Source organism: Eucalyptus grandis, chromosome 3 (assembly GCF_016545825.1).
Source record: "Eucalyptus grandis isolate ANBG69807.140 chromosome 3, ASM1654582v1, whole genome shotgun sequence".
NCBI lineage: Eukaryota > Viridiplantae > Streptophyta > Magnoliopsida > Myrtales > Myrtaceae > Eucalyptus > Eucalyptus grandis.
Genome location: NC_052614.1, coordinates 61,745,521 through 61,761,633, shown reverse-complemented (window position 1 = coordinate 61,761,633; position 16,113 = coordinate 61,745,521). Strand labels below are relative to the sequence as shown.

The 16,113-nt window shown below is 39.0% G+C and overlaps 1 protein-coding gene across 1 annotated transcript; it reads left to right on the top strand.

Moving 5' to 3' along the window:
- The first annotated feature begins 9,320 nt into the window (after nt 1–9,320).
- Nucleotides 9,321–11,566, top strand: LOC104440175 (heat stress transcription factor A-2). Its single transcript, XM_039309895.1, has 3 exons — nt 9,321–10,016; nt 10,403–10,488; nt 10,835–11,566. Exons 1-3 carry the CDS (start codon nt 9,374–9,376, stop codon nt 11,564–11,566), a joined length of 1,461 nt encoding a protein of 486 aa, XP_039165829.1. The 5' UTR covers nt 9,321–9,373.
- The last annotated feature ends 4,547 nt before the right edge of the window (nt 11,567–16,113 follow it).

Genomic DNA, 16,113 nt, shown 5'->3' with positions numbered 1-16,113 from the left:
TTATGTGTTTGAACTTTTTAGTGTTTATAATTGTGAGTGACTCCGTGTTCATCTTATAGATTCTTTTTTTTTTTTTTTTTTTGGCGGATAGGGATTTTTGTTGTTCATCTTTTACTTTGAACCATTTTGTTGCTCATAACCTCACATGATTTTACTGTAAAAGATGAACCCAAAAAAGGAACAAAAAAAAAGGGTTCTTGGGTAGACTATAGAACCGGACCTAAAAAACATAGTAGGTTCAAGCAAACAAGGTAAGTTCCAAGGTCTAAAAATTGGGAACCAATTATAACAAGGGAGGTTGGAGGTTCTAGTTCTAGAACCTACCCACCCTGAAACCGATCACCCCTAGGTGACTTAGCTACTTTTTAGGCATGGGATTAATCTGGATTCCTCTAGTTATTATTTGTCACAAGAAAAATATGCTACTGATTTTTTATTTTTTTCGAGTCAGGCAAAGTCGCTACAACTCTTATTGAGACCAAAGCCAAGTTTGATGGCAAAGTCGAGACCCCTCTTTTGAATTCTACACTCTATCAACAGCTGGTTGGCAGTCTTATATATCTCAGTTTTACACAACCTAACATCGCCTGTGTTGTTCACATTGTTAGTTAGTAAATGACCACGCCCTATGCAACCCATTTTGCTATAGTCTTTCGAATTCTTTGTTATGTCATGGATAAATTATTTCATGGCCTTCAATTTTCTACTCATTCTATCTTAGATTTGATAGCTTATTTGATAATGACCCTCAATATTTTTGCTTCACTATGAACTGCTATTTCTTTATGGGAAAATCACTTATCTCATGGTCTAGCAGAAAACATACCATTGTTAGTCACTCTAGTACAGAAACATAATATCAAGCTATTGCTAATACCACATCGAAGTTACTATGGCTGCAACAGCTACTAGAAGATATTGGAGAGTGTCGTAATAGCGGAAAAGTCATTAGTGCAACAACCAAAGTGCTATCTAAATATCACATAATGACACATTCCATCAAAGCACCAAACATATTGAAATAAATTGTCATAAAGTAACTGGCTTCGCCTTTTGTGCTATTGTTGGTTCAGCTAATTGAAAGGAAGTCGGTATTTCATGTAAGATCCAGCGGTTTGTCAACAATCAAGAAGCTTATGCTTGCGTAAATTATTTTTCCTTTATGGAGTCTAACCACGTATATATTTGATAATTTTCCCAGCAAATGATGTGGGGGTTGGTTGCAAAATTCCTGAATCATTGCGGTCAATCTACAATAACGTTTCAAGCAGTAGAGAGGAATGTTGAAATCTGTGGGGGTGCATTCGTGTGCAAACGTGGTAAGCAACCAAGTGACAAAAAGAACTACGATGGCGTCGATCCTTTGAATTTGAACACGAACCCTACAAATAACCATGTTTGAAGCCGCAAAAGGAAGGAAAGATTTTCAAACTCCTAATTGGTACGCTATGCTTCGAAATTAGCTTTCTTGTGATTTAGGTTGTGGGTTATATTAAAACCCTCTCGAGTGGCTTTGACTGAGTGTTTCCTTGTAGGCAAAATACGCTTGCTTCCATCATTTCCATACGCAGAAAGTGGAAGGACGTTCCTGTCTCGTCGATATTCCTAAATTTTCACGCTGACACGTATCACATCACAGCCAAAATCAAGAAAGAGAACCCAAAGAACAAAGGAGAGCTTTGAACAGAGAACTGGAACTTCCAAATTGGTTCAATCTTTCTACAGGAAATTGCACGATTTTGGTTCTGTGAGGTTATGATATATTAAGGTTTGCTTTGACCTTTGTCTCCAATTCACCTTAAGTATGATTGCTCGTGTGTTTTAAGAAAGCTTGACCAAATGCAAGTAATCATATAATTCCCAGAGCTTTCGGCTGTCAACATCCAGGCAAGAACGCAAAGGAAGTAAAATACAGATCGAGATGGTAAGGAAAAGTACATGATGATTGCCCCACGTGTGGATAACGCGTATTAAAGCGGATGATTAAACTATCAAAACCTGTACCAGCAGTCCATCTCCCTTCCCCACCTTGACGAACATCATAGAGAAAAGGGCACTGCTTTTCGACTGTTCCTTTCTCGGCCTTCGGATCTTTTCTGTCTTTTAGTGCTCCTGCGAATGCACCGCCTTTGAGCTCGTTCATTGGGCGGCTCGTTATCCCGTCTTCGTGCGTCTCCCCCCTCCATCGCTCTCTTTCTTCGGACCACATCAACGTCACCAACCCGACATTCGTCATTCAACCCAACCTCGGACGATGCCGAAGACAGTCTTAGAAGGAAAAAAGCCCCGCCTGAAAATTTAAACCAATAAAAAGTGGACCATAATTTGAATATGATGTGCATTAAAGCTCCACGAACAAGTCCTGAGATACTTGTACAAGTGAAAAAAATCTAGGCGGAGCCTAATCATGACAAAGCATTAGAAAGTTCAACCAAAAAAACTTAAACAAATAAGTGAATAGACACGACTATGAAGTGTGAAGTCCGTTGAAACTCCATTGACAAATGATATGAGATTCTTATATAGATAGCAAAAGTCAAAATAGTGATCTAAAAATAGATAATTAATAAAAAAATATTTTTATGTACTTAAAGAGAAAAAAATAAGATAAGAATTATTTAGGTAATAAGATTTTCTCTCATCATATGAAGTGTAACAAGTAACGGCACGAAGCGAATTTTGTGATGGAAAATGAGTTATATTAAAAGGAATTCATTATTCTTCTAAATATTTTGCATGGAATCATTGTGTGTTATTATCAACTTCCTCATTGTTATACTTTTCATAAATTCTCTTTCCCATTTTTTTGACATGGAATTCCTCTAATTCAATGTTTAGGTTTTGACACAACTTCGTCACATTTGGCTTCCCGACATGTTTTCCTACACTAATCCCTGCCAAATGACAACAAATGTTTCTATCAAAAACTCTTAGAACAATGACAAAATAATGTATTTCATGAATACTTTAAAGACACTCGTCTTTCTTTTTGGCTCAATAATTTTAAGCCTCTAATCACTTGATAAAAAAGGTTTGAAATTCTTTCCACGATGTACATGATTATTTCTTTTGGAAATGAATATAATTTAAAAACTGCATTAGCATGAACAAACACGAACCATATATTTTGACTATTATATAAATGTTACATCTAGCTCAACAATTTTCCGATGGAGGGCCAAGGAAAATTATGCAAAGCATCGCTATCCCGGCAGTTCCAATTCGCTGGTCGATGCATTGTATGGCGCGTACAATGAAAACGGCGTACACACAACAAGCCAATTGGAATTGCTGAGATGGAGAAGCAAAAGATGGAAACGTGCTCGCGCGTGGGACGCACTTGTTAGAGGATCAAGATCAAGACCGTTAGAGGATCAAGATCAAGACCGTACTCTGCTACATCAAAACGATCTTACTCTGCTACGCCAAGAGTCAGCCACAAGAGATCCTCAACTATGATAGATATAGATCACCAGAAGACTATTGTGAAGTAAATGAGCTGAAGACATGGATAACGAGTCTTATCAACGGTGGAGATTATGCAAATACCGAAGACGTGGATTGTCAAGACTCGGATTTGCTTTCTGTTATAATCAGCTGTAAAGTTTGTTAGTTGGAGTCATTAATTCGTTTCAGTTGGTTATTAGTCTTCTAGCTTCTATTAGTATATAACGAGAGAATTGAGATCTAAAGAAGGTGTGAAAAACAGAGGATTCAGAATTGATCTGTTGTATTCTTCTTTGATTTCTCTTTGTTCAAAGAACTCATATACAATGAAATAAGAATCAAATACTTCTTGTTTAGATCCTTTTTACAACACTACTGAGTTTATCCTCTATCTTCATCATCATTCTTCATCTTCATCCTCTGTATTCTTGGATTCACAAATTCTCATGGTATCAGAGCAGGAGTTCCTCGTGCATCAGAATAAAGAAAACCGTCCAGTAATCAGTTCGTACATCAAGTCAGAAGAGATGAACGAACAATGAAGCTCTCTTGGATCAAGGTAAACACGTAAGGACTCATAGCATTACTGTTGTCATCTTCTTCAAGCCAAAGGATTGTTATAATGGCAATTAGAACTCCAAAGTACCCTTTCCCGATACATGTGAATATCACAAACTTTGTCACAATCAAACTTGTTGAGGGCAACTTCCTGTTATGGCAAGCTCAAATCCAAAGGTTTTTGAAAAGTCAGGATTTGTTTGGTTTTGTTAATGGAGATATTCCTTCACCTCCTCGAATGCTGCAAACAGAGGATGAAGGTTGCGAAGCCCGATCTTATCAATCCAGATTATGCGATTGGACTAAAAACAGACCGAGTTGATTTCATCATGGATCTCTAGAGCGATTCTTGAAAATATTCTCGAGCACGATACTTGGATTAGAAACATCTTCCGAAGTATGGCAAACTCTTCTGAAAAGGTTTACACAGAAGTCAATTGCTAGAGAGTTCGAACTAAGGGGGAAATTACAAACATGTCAAAAGCATGAACAAACCCTTGCTGATTATCTCAGGGAATATAAATCCATATGTGATTAGTTGAATGCAATAGGCAAACCTGTGGATGAAATAACCAAAATGTTTGGTGTATTGGAAGGTTTAGGTCATGAGTATGAAAACTTTCGGACTACCATATATTGTTTAAAGCCTCAGCCTGAGTATGATGAGGTTATTGCTCAATTAGAAAGGTTTGAATCAAGACTCAAGACCTTTTCCAGGAATCAGTTCAACCCGAATCTTGCCTATTTCGGACAAAGACAGTTTCAGGTACAGTCTAAAGATATCACAAATGAAGACTACATCTCTCAAGCTTCTGGATTTATATCTCAAAGAGGAGGTTACAGAGGTGGTCGAAGCTATGGTCGTGGCAGAACTGGTAACAATAGGGGTCGTGGTTTTGAAAGATATCAGAATTACAGAACATATATCTCCAGTCCAGGACAAGGAAATCAACACCTCAGACAGAGAAATGTTATCTCTACAACAAATCAAGGGTTTAGACCCTATGCCACTTACTCACAAAGGTATCAAAATGTCAAGACTTATCCATCTGCAAACTCAAGTAAGAACTTGCAGGATGAAAAAGAAACAAGTAGCATTCGGCTAGAATGCCAAATATGTAAAAGGTCTGGACATGATGCTCTTCGATGCTGGTATCGGTTTGACAATTCCTATCAAGCAGAGGATATTCCAGCAGCATTGACAGCATTGCATATTGAAGACTCAACGGGAAGTGAGTGGTACCCTGACTCTGGAGCTACAGCTCACATCAGTGCCAATCCCGGTATGCTACATACCCTTTCTAAATATCAAGGACATGATACTGTTATGATAGGCAATGGATCATGTTTACCTGTAACTCACATTGGCAACACCTGGCTGAAAACAAAGAACAGTACATTACCTCTTAATGATGCCCTAATTGTCCCAGAGATAAAGAAGAATCTTCTTTCAGTATCTAAACTCACAGATGATTACCCTTGTTCCTTCATCTTTGATAAAACCGGTGTTTATGTAAATGACAACAATACCAACACAATGGTGAAGCTCGGAAGGAAAACTAGAGGACTTTATCAAGCTAATCCACAGACCACAGAGGCCTTCTTTACTCAGCGGCAAAAGACAGTCGATGAAGACATATGGCACCAGCGTTTGGCTCACACAAATGCTCAAATAGTTAAGCATTTGCAAAAACAGAAGCTTATACAATTTGTTTCATCATCTCAGACTGTTTGCAGCAGCTGTCAAATAGCTAAAAGCACAGCTCTATCGTTTCCTTTATCGGATTCTACATCAAGTTTTCCATTAGAAAGAATTCATTGTGACATATGGGGACCATCACCAGTCTGTTCTTTTCAAAAGTTTAGATACTATGTGATTTTTGTTGACAATTTCTCTCGATATTGCTGACTATATCCCATGAAGTTGAAGTCTGAGTTTTATGACATATTTGTTCAATTCCAGAAGTTAGTTGAACGACAGTATAATCATCAGATTAAAATCTTCCAGAGTGACGGAGGAGGAGAGTTCATAAGCAATAGATTCCAAAATTTTCTGAGACACCATGGAATAAGACAGCTTATATCATGTCCTCACACACCAGAACAGAATGAGGTCTCCGAAAGGAAGCATCGACACATTGTTGAACTGGGATTAGCTATGCTATATCATTCAAAAGTTCCACTAAAATTTTGGGTGGATGCATTTGTGACAGCTACTTACATCATAAACATTCTTCCCACACCAAAGCTGAAGATGGACACACCTTATAACAAACTTCATAATCGACAGCCAAGGTATGATCATTTAAGGGTGTTTGGTTGTGCATGCTATCCTTGCGAGACCATATGCAAGTCATAAACTTGATCCTCGATCTCTCCCCGTATCTTCTTGGGTTATAGCAATCAGCACAAAGGGTATCGATGTCGGTCCCAAGCGATAATCGTGTGTACATCGCAGGCATGTTGTCTTTGATGAGCATTCTTACCCTTTTATAAAGAAGCTGGTCAATGAGTATGGACAGTATACAAACCTATACAAACAATGGATTGAAGGAATACATTTCCTCGAACCCTCAAGAATCAAGTCACCAGACAATGGTTCCTTTCATCAGTCAGCCAAAAACCAGATCCATCCTGATCTTCATGATTGCTATAATCATCATCTATGTCACACACAACAATCTCAGACCATTTCCTCGAGAACTATGTAGAATGAGAGAATAACAGATGAACAATCTGTCATGGCATCAATAGATACTATGCCTACCGATCTATCTACCTCTCAAGGACAATATACTACCAGCTCTTCATCTTCACACAATGATCTACTAGCTGAAAGCAGTTCTAATGAAGGGCACTGCAATTCCAATTCCACTCTGTCTTCTTCTCAAGGTACTGTTAATAATCATCATATGCAGACTCGTCTAAAGTCTGGGATTCGAAAACCAAATCCAAAGTATGCTTATTCAGGCCGACTATCAAGTTCCTATGGAACCACGGTCTATCAAATCAGCCTTAGCCAATGAAGCACAGTACGGGGCTATGAAAGAAGAAATGGATGCTCTTGCTGAAAACCAAACATGGACATTGATCCCTAGAAGCGACCGGATGAATGTGATAGGTCAGTTTTGTAAGTGGGTATATAAGACCAAACTCACACCGGATGGAGGCCTTGACGGACTCAAAGCTCGTCTAGTCGCCAAAGGCTTTCACCAAGAAGAAGGACTTGACTTCACCGAGACTTTTAGTCCAGTTGTGAAACACACAACAATTCGAATAGTGCTATCTCTAGCTATGATAAATCACTGGCCAATACACCAACTTGATGTTAAGAATGCTTTTCTTCATGGAGATTTGAATGAGACTGTATACATGGAACAGCCACCTGGCTTTATCAATCCTCAACAGCCAAGCTATGTTTGTTTGCTTCACAAGTCTTTATATGGTCTTCGACAAGCACCAAGAGCTTGGTTTGATAAATTCAGCAAGTTTTTACTCGAAAGTGGTTTCTTCTGCAGCACATCAGATCCATCATTATTTGTTCTTCATACAGACTCACATACAGTCCTATTGCTCCTATATGTTGATGATAATCTCTTGACTGGCAGTTCACCACATCTCTTAACTACCCTCATTCAGAAACTTAGCCTTCATTTTCATATGAAGGACCTTGGGTATCTTCACTATTTTTTGGGCATCGAGGCCAAACGAACTTCACAGAATCTCTTTCTGTGTCAAACAAAAATATGCCACCGATTTCTGAAACGAGCTCATATGGCCGATTGTAAACCAATCTCAACGCCCCTGCCACTTCGATCAATTTCCATGGCTGATACTGCAAATCAACTCACAGATCCTATGGAGTACAGAAGCTTGGTTGGTGCTCTTCAATACTTAACCATTACTCGACCAGACCTGGCGTTTGCCACTAATCTTCTCTGTCAAAAAATGCAACATCCTACTGTAGGAGATTTTCATCAATTAAAAAGAGTACTTCGTTATGTCAAAGGTACTATACATCTTGGAATCTATCTCCATTCTCAAAGTTGGTGAAACCTCTATGGTTTCTCGATGCGGATTGGGCTGGTTGTCCAACTACACGACGTTCAACAACGGGGTTTTGCACATTTCTTGGATCCAATCTACTATCTTGGTCTGCCAAGAAACAACCCTCTTGTTTCCGGATCCTCAATGAGGCAGTATCGTGCACTTGCTTCGACCACTGCTGAACTCACCTAGATAACGTTTGTGCTACGAGATATTGGCATTTCACTTCAGTCACCTACAACCATATACTGTGACAACAGATCAGCAATCTCTCTCACAGCCAATCCAATATTACATGCTCGAACCAAGCACATTGAAGTTGACTTTCACTTCGTCCATGAGAAAGTTTCTTCTGGATCTATTCATGTTCAGTACATCTCTACTCATCTTCAATTAGCTGATATATTTACAAAGTCACTATCCCGATTGTCTCATCTTACTCTTCGAACCGAATTGGGAATGGGATCTTTTACCCTTCCCAATTTGAGGGGGGATGTTAGAGGATCAAGATCAAGACCGTTAGAGGATCAAGATCAAGACCGTACTCGCTACATCAAAACGATCTTACTCGCTACGCCAAGAGTCGGCCACGGGAGATCCTCAACTATGATAGATATAGATCACCAGAAGACTATTGTGAAGTAAATGAGCTGAAGACATGGATAACGAGTCTTATCAACGGTGGAGATTATGCAAATACCGAAGACGTGGATTGTCAAGACTCAGGATTTGCTTCTCTGTTATAATCAGCTGTAAAGTTTGTTAGTTGGAGTCTGTTAATTCGTTTCAGTTGGTTATTAGTCTTCTAGCTTCTATTAGTATATAACGAGAGAATTGAGATCTGAAGAAGGTGTGAAAAATAGAGGATTCAGAATTGATCTGTTGTATTCTTCTTTGATTTCTCTTTGTTCAAAGAACTCAGATACAATGAAATAAGAATCAAATACTTCTTGTTCAGATCCTTTTTACAACACTACTGAGTTTATCCTCTATCTTCATCATCATTCTTCATCTTCATCCTCTGTATTCTTGGATTCACAAATTCTCAACCAGGCAAAAGGGCGCCCCCTCCTCGTGCCAGGTTCATTCTGAATCAACCTCTCGGTCCCGCTATTCACACACGGTGAGGACCCCAAACCTCGCGGAGAAGCCAAAGTGGGGAGAGACGTGGCGACACTTATGACTTTTTCCCATGCATATAAAGTCGGACACCATCCCCTCCCCCGTCGCTCAAACACTCGACAGTCTCGATGGGCCCTGTCTCCCTCGCTCGCAAATTTCTCATACCATCTCCGCCTTTGACCCCGAACTCGAGGTCAAAATGACGACCTCGCCACCCGGAGGCGGCATTACTGATGAGCCATGCGCGTTGTTTTTCGAGACCCTCTTTCGAGAGTCGAGTGTTGAGCTAGAAAAGGCGGAACCTTTCGCTAGATCACGAGAAGAGATCGGGTCCGTTGCTGTTGTTGGCGGTGGTCACCCCGGCGATGGCGAAACTGATGCAGGGCCGCTCTTGCGTTCGTGCCTGAACCGGCCTGAATCCCATTCGGCTCTGGCCGCGCAGGTGGTGACGATAGAAGAGGAAGAGGAAGATGAGGAGGTGGCGATCATTGCTGATCCCAGGTATGCTTTCGCCGGATCGCCGTCGTGCTTGTCGCGGGCAGCGGCGGACGAAGTGGCGAGACCGATGCAGGGGCTGGGCGAGGTGGGGCCGGCGCGCTTCCTGAGGAAGACGTACGAGATGGTATCGGACACAAGTACGGACCGGTTGGTGTCGTGGAGTTCGAGCCGGGACAGCTTCGTGGTGTGGGACCCACACGAGTTCTCGCAGCAGATCCTGCCTCGATACTTCAAGCACTCCAACTTCTCCAGCTTCATCAGGCAGCTCAACACTTATGTGGGTACTCCCTTCGAACGGGATTGTGTTTTTTTGTCCTTTTTTTCGCTTGAAATTTTCCCCATTGGTAACAACAAACTATTCGTATAAATTTGTACAATGTCTGTGTATGTTTATTTTGGTTTTTATTTAGGTTTGACTCTGTTTCAGCTCTGTTTTTTTGGTTTGACTCTGTTTTGGCTCTGTTTTTTTGGTTTGACTCTCTTTCGGCTCTGTTTCTTTTTACGTCGTCCAGAGTGTGATCCTCTTGGACCAACGGATAGTCCCCGGGGCAAAGAGGCTGGGATCCAAGGGACTCCACTCGCGACGTTTTGACCAGTTATTAATTGTACTTTACCCTAGATTAGGGGACGAGGAACGGAGAAGTCTGGAATGGTGGGCGAGATGTATGGATTCCATGTGAATCATCACGAATCGTATTCAAGTGATGATGCTTTTGATGGTAATTTGCAGAAACTACCACGTCAACCATGACGTCAGAATACCCATTAAAGATTCATCTTTTCACCGGATTTGTACTTGAGTGCTTTTCTCCAATGGTAAATTTTAATTTGGATTAGAATAGCACTACAGCAGTTCCTTTATAGCTGTTAATATTTTACTGTTTTGATGCTCAATTTTGTACTTTCTAGCTGAAGATGAGATTCCTCGAGCCATCGCTTTGTTTCTATCGGATGTTTTGGTGAAGCCTTCTGACACTTAACTCTTCTTTTTGGGCAAGACCAAAAGCATAATTCTGCACTTTTGTTTTCGTATATGAAGTTGACGGATTGATATTGAGTCATTAAATTGTCCATACACTCTTTGGGACTTCTGTTTCAATATAAACTCCTCAACCCAGCTTCCTCCTATTCTTCATGCGTCATGATCCAAGATATGTCGCAGGGCTTTAGGAAGAAGCACTTGCTGAAGAACATAAGGAGGAGACGCAAACTCAGCGATCAAACGAAAACATCGAGTAGTACTGTTGCTTCGGATTACCCAGAGGCCGGAAAGAAGGCTGAACTTGAAATGCTTAGGAAGAACCAGGAAGCGTTGAAGGCTGAGATCCTGAAACTAAGAGAAGAGTGGGAGCACTCGCGGCATGAGCTCAACCAGGTCACCGAGCGGATTCGCTATGCCGAGAGCGGGTATCAGCGGATGCTCCTCTCCAAAGCGGCCAAAAGCCCAAACTTTGTCCGGCATGTAATCCAAGAGAGGAGGCAGAAGAGAGAATCAGAGGCTTGTGAATCGACCGAGAAGAGCAAATTTCTTGGTCCCGATAACAAAGCCACCAAAAGCTTGCTCGAAGTAAGGGATCACAAGATTCAAAACCCGAATTTTGAGTGCCTGAGAATCGGTGATGATTCGGCACAGATGGAGTCTCGGTCAGACAGTGTTTTACCGGTGGATCTTGAGACCGTTCAGATGCACAACCTGTGGCCTCCTCCGATGGGTGGTGCGGATTTCAGGGTGATGCAGGGTCAGACACCCGCTCAGATGGCCGGAGCTAGTCCGTCAGATTTGCCTTCAGTTTTCCATGAGATGTCGGAGAAGCTCGTCAGAGACAACATGGTCGTAAGCGACGATGCGATGGATGACCAAGGAATCTATCTTGAGCTGGAGGGTCTGATTTAGAAGTCCTGTGGTTGAAGTGAGTCCACAAGTGGGCTGGGGAGCAAGCAGCGGGACTGACGCCTTAAAATTTCCATGCTGCTCCTGCTCTGTTCTTTCTGTTATATGCTGCTGCCATCTTTTGTGACCCATGTCACGGAATGCAGCCTTTGCATAGTCGGAGGGAGTATATGAAGTGACTGAATCCAACCAATGAACTTATGTGTCCATGATAAATGCCCATGCTTAGCACATATGTTGTAGTTTCTTCCTTTGTCTCCATCGTAACAAAGTGCTCTCTGGATTCTTCTCTTAGTTTGCACTAAGCCTTTTTTTTTCTGTTTCTTTTTTTTTAACCACTTATGTACAAGAGTAGCTGTTTCTAGTGCCGAGTTCAATTTCAGTTTAAGGGTTAATATTGCCATACTGTATGTACATCATGCCAAATCCTTCTCCAATTATTTTTTTCTCTTAAAAAATTTCAAATTGGTACACTCATTTCGCATGCACTCCAAATTAATTTTTATGTCATAAAATATCTCAAACAAGTCGGATGATCGGCGTGATGAGGATCCGATGTGGAAATACAACATAAATGGGTTTCGTAAACGACGTTATTGTGACCCAAAAAAAAAAAAAAAAAACCGATGTCATGGGAAAGCCGAGTATGAAGAAAATGAATTGGCATTGCAGAATTTGATAAAATATGCTAATTTTATTCTTAGAGCTCTCTCACTTTTCAAAAGTCTGCTAAAATCCCTAAGCTTGTCTCATTTTCACTTTAAGACTTTGGTAACATCATGGGTATGCCAGTTTGAAATTTTTTTCTCATGCAATAAGTTAATTTGGGATAAATGTGGCATGAATACATCATAAAAATTAATTTGAGATAAATGTGTCAGATTGTATTAATTCAAAATGTCAAGAGATATTAACCCTGATTTAATGAAAGGAGCTTCAAAGTTTGACATAACCAAATTCTAACCACAAGTTATAAGCTGTCCATTTATTCTCTATAGAGAAACATCTCTCTCTCTCTCTCTCTCTTTTATATTAAATGTGTTAATATTGCAACCTTCTGTTGAGAAAACTCCTAGTATATTTTGTTGACAAAACTGTCCATAAAATTTTAAGTTTGATAATTGTCTTGAAGTATGTTGATCAAGGAAATTGATCTTGTACAAATTACAAAGTCTACTTTAGATGAAACAAGCTTAGACTTAAATCTAGATCTTTTATTGAAGATAAAGACTGAGAGAATTACTCTCATCCCCATTCTGATGCAAATTTAGAACATAGCAAGTTTATAATATGACAAGTTCAGAACGAAGCAAATCTAGAATGTGATAAGTCTAAAACGTGACCAGTCCAGGCCAAATAACGACTAGTAATCTAGTTTGAATTTCACACCTAGAAAGATTTGATTGATTCAATCTTATTCAATTGAAAAATTAATCCCAAGACAAGTTCTTTCTAAACCAAGAAGCTCTACTTATGAAAACTAAGACTCTGATTGTAAGGGTGACCCAAATCAAGTGAGGATTTAACTTTTGTCACTCAACGACCACCCAATCTTCTTAATATAGATTTGTCCAACGAATAGAGTGAAAGACGATCCTCTGGAGATTGTCCAAAGACTAATTTGAAAGTGGAGGAATATATGAGGAGACCAAAGTGCCAAGAAGCATGTAAGAGACAAGGCCTAGAATCTAGAATTCCAAAGTCTGAGTGAACTTTGATCATACACTTATCTTTCATGAGCTTCAATTTTGTGATTGTGTGAGAAATACAAAAAGAGTAATCGAGTGAGATTATATGATCTATCACTAAGTGCTTACACTCAATATTGTGGAATCCAGCCAGGAGCCTATCAGTATAAAAGAGTGGACATAGGCTTGATCTGAGCCTAATACTATAAATCTTGTATGCAATTTCTCTCTTCCCTAAACTCTTCTTGTTTATTGCTCTAATCTATTGCACACTTACTTGGTGTTTCTAAAGTCTATTCTACGGCATAATAGATTTTGAACCTTATTTCAAAATTTGACCTTTGTTCAAACTTTAATCTTGACTCATTCTATCCTGCTTTAAATTGTCAAGATTTCATAGATTTACCTATTCACCCCCCCCCCCTTTAGGTGATACTTGCTAGCTTCATCAACATCCACAAGTCAAAAGGGAGAGATTGAATTTTTGTTTTGTTCAAATGAGAAGTTGATTGATGGTACACCATGATTGAAACTTTTTCATAACAACATTGCTTAGTAAATGGTGGTAATCATTCAACTGGTCAAAACTACATGAGTATTAGACGAAGGGCATATGCTTTAGCATTGGAGTTTTAATCCCTCGAAACGGTGTTAAATAACGACACGAGATTGGCTTATATAAATTTTTTTGGACTGATTTACATTATGATTCTTAGGATTCATTTATCCCAAACAAAAAGAATTATTTGAAAGGTATTTTCTTAAAGTGATCTTCCTATCAATTGAAATAATTAGTTAATAAAAAATATATCCATTATATTAAGATATCCTTGTGAATAAAAAGAATATTTAATGTTCATTCATTTTTTTCAAGCAGCAAAAGTGATTATCTTTTAAAAAATATATTTTTAGATAATTTATTTTTCATGAAATAAGTGCATTCTTAGCTTTCCAAGTGAATCTTTTAAGAGAACCAATCTTCTCCCTAGTCTCTAGCGAAATGGATAATTCCAAACTCCCGTCATATCATTTGACAAAATGTGTAGCAAATTTGAAGTGAAAATACTAGAAAAATACAAATTGCTTATAGGAGTAAGCTTACTTTCATAATTGTAAAAATACTTTTTATTATAATTAGGAGTGTGCAACCGGACTAGTTCTACTTAGGAACCGAACGGAACCGAACCAAACTACCCAAAAAACAAGTCCAAGAACCGGTTTCCATAGGAATTGATTCGAGATCAGGTTTAAACCACCTTGTTTTAGAACCAGTTTCGGAATTGGTTTTACAAGTTAAAAATTTAAAACCTAATTTTTCCCTTAAATTCTAACCTTAGCATTCACTCGTCCTTTGTCATTCTTCAGAACTTCTTGCTAGTCTTTCCCCTTCCCCTAAACTTTTATGGATGAATGGAAAATAGAATTTCATAATTTATGTTTTATGTTATGTGTTTGAACGTTTTATTGTTTATTCTTGTGCATGACTATGTGTTCATCTTATAAGTTGTTGTTGTTGTTGTTGCTTTTTTTTTTTTTTTTTTTTTTTTTGGTTCATTTTTTACTTTGAACCATTTTGTTGCTCATAATTTTATATGATTTTGCTATAAAAAAAGAACAAAAAAAAATAGGTTCTCGAGTAGACTTTGGAACCGGACTTGAAAAACAGGGTAGGCTCGAGAACCGATTCCAAGAACATGTGGTAAGTTCCAAGATCCAAAAATTGAGAATTGGTTATAATAGGGTCCATGTTCTAACTCTAGTGTGATGCTTAGAACGTCAACCAACACGTATTTCTTATATTATTACTCTCTTTTGGCATGCGGAAGCGTAATCAAACATTTATAAATATTCCTTTAACAATTAAAGCCTTACAGGAATAATCAACATACTTATGCTTCTTTTATTTATACCACATTTAAGTTCATAACTTCATTACATTGCGAGCAAAAGACAAAAGTCTAGGTAGGGGTAGGGAGACCTATCTCGGTACTATATTATATTTTCAAAAGTCTGCTTATATAAACGTCCGTACTGAAGTCACGGGTCAATAATTTCTCCATTTGCCGCATCTCCATCATCAAGATCGAAGCCCCTCAACGGACCGACTAACTCTCAATCAAGGTTTTGTACTAGGCAATGAACCAAAAAAGAACCCACTTTGTGAAACCTTCTACATCAAGCCACACAATAGAACTACGCTTGGTATTTATTATTCCAGACTTTGATTCAAGCACACTTTCATAAAGACCTTCATAATGCATGGGGACTCCATAGCGCAAAGGTTGAGGGGTGTCCATCCTACACATCTAAAAAATAAAAGAAATGAGCCGAAGTCAAGTAAATGAAATCTCTAGTTTTAAGTTACAAAAATCGTCTCACTAGTTCACCTAGTATACACAAAGTGAATGCATAATCATCCGGTAAGTGTGATAAAAATATAAGTAGACTTTATTTTTCCCATGTTCATTTATCACAAAAATCGTCAACCAACAATATGTCCATCAAGACTCATGCATATACACACTATGTTTCACACAAATAAACAAACAATTTAAGCAATGTTTGGTTTTACACATGACAATGTATTTTATTCATTAATGTTTCCTTCTTCCGAACTCTCCTAAGGCATCTCAACTCACGGGGCATCTCAACTTCGAGGCATCCTACAAATTTTCACTATAGGGCATCCCCACCACAAAGGCATCCCAACTTTAGAGGCATCCTTAAACACTCCTCGGGGCATCCCAACCACTGAGGCATCCCGCAAACTTCTACCATGAGACATTGTCACGCACCATTATATGGGTGACAGAATCACATTAATCTCATTTAAAGACATGATATATGCATACTTACAAGCAT

What these genes read in the sequence shown, in the direction of transcription:
- LOC104440175 (XM_039309895.1), top strand. Translation starts at nt 9,374, where the DNA reads ATGACGACCTCGCCACCCGGAGGCGGCATTACTGATGAGCCATGCGCG. An exon ending in GCTTGAAATTTTCCCCATTG is followed by an intron (nt 10,017 to 10,402) that starts GTAACAACAAAC and finishes GGTAATTTGCAG; the next exon opens with AAACTACCACGTCAACCATG. An exon ending in TTGAGTGCTTTTCTCCAATG is followed by an intron (nt 10,489 to 10,834) that starts GTAAATTTTAAT and finishes GATATGTCGCAG; the next exon opens with GGCTTTAGGAAGAAGCACTT.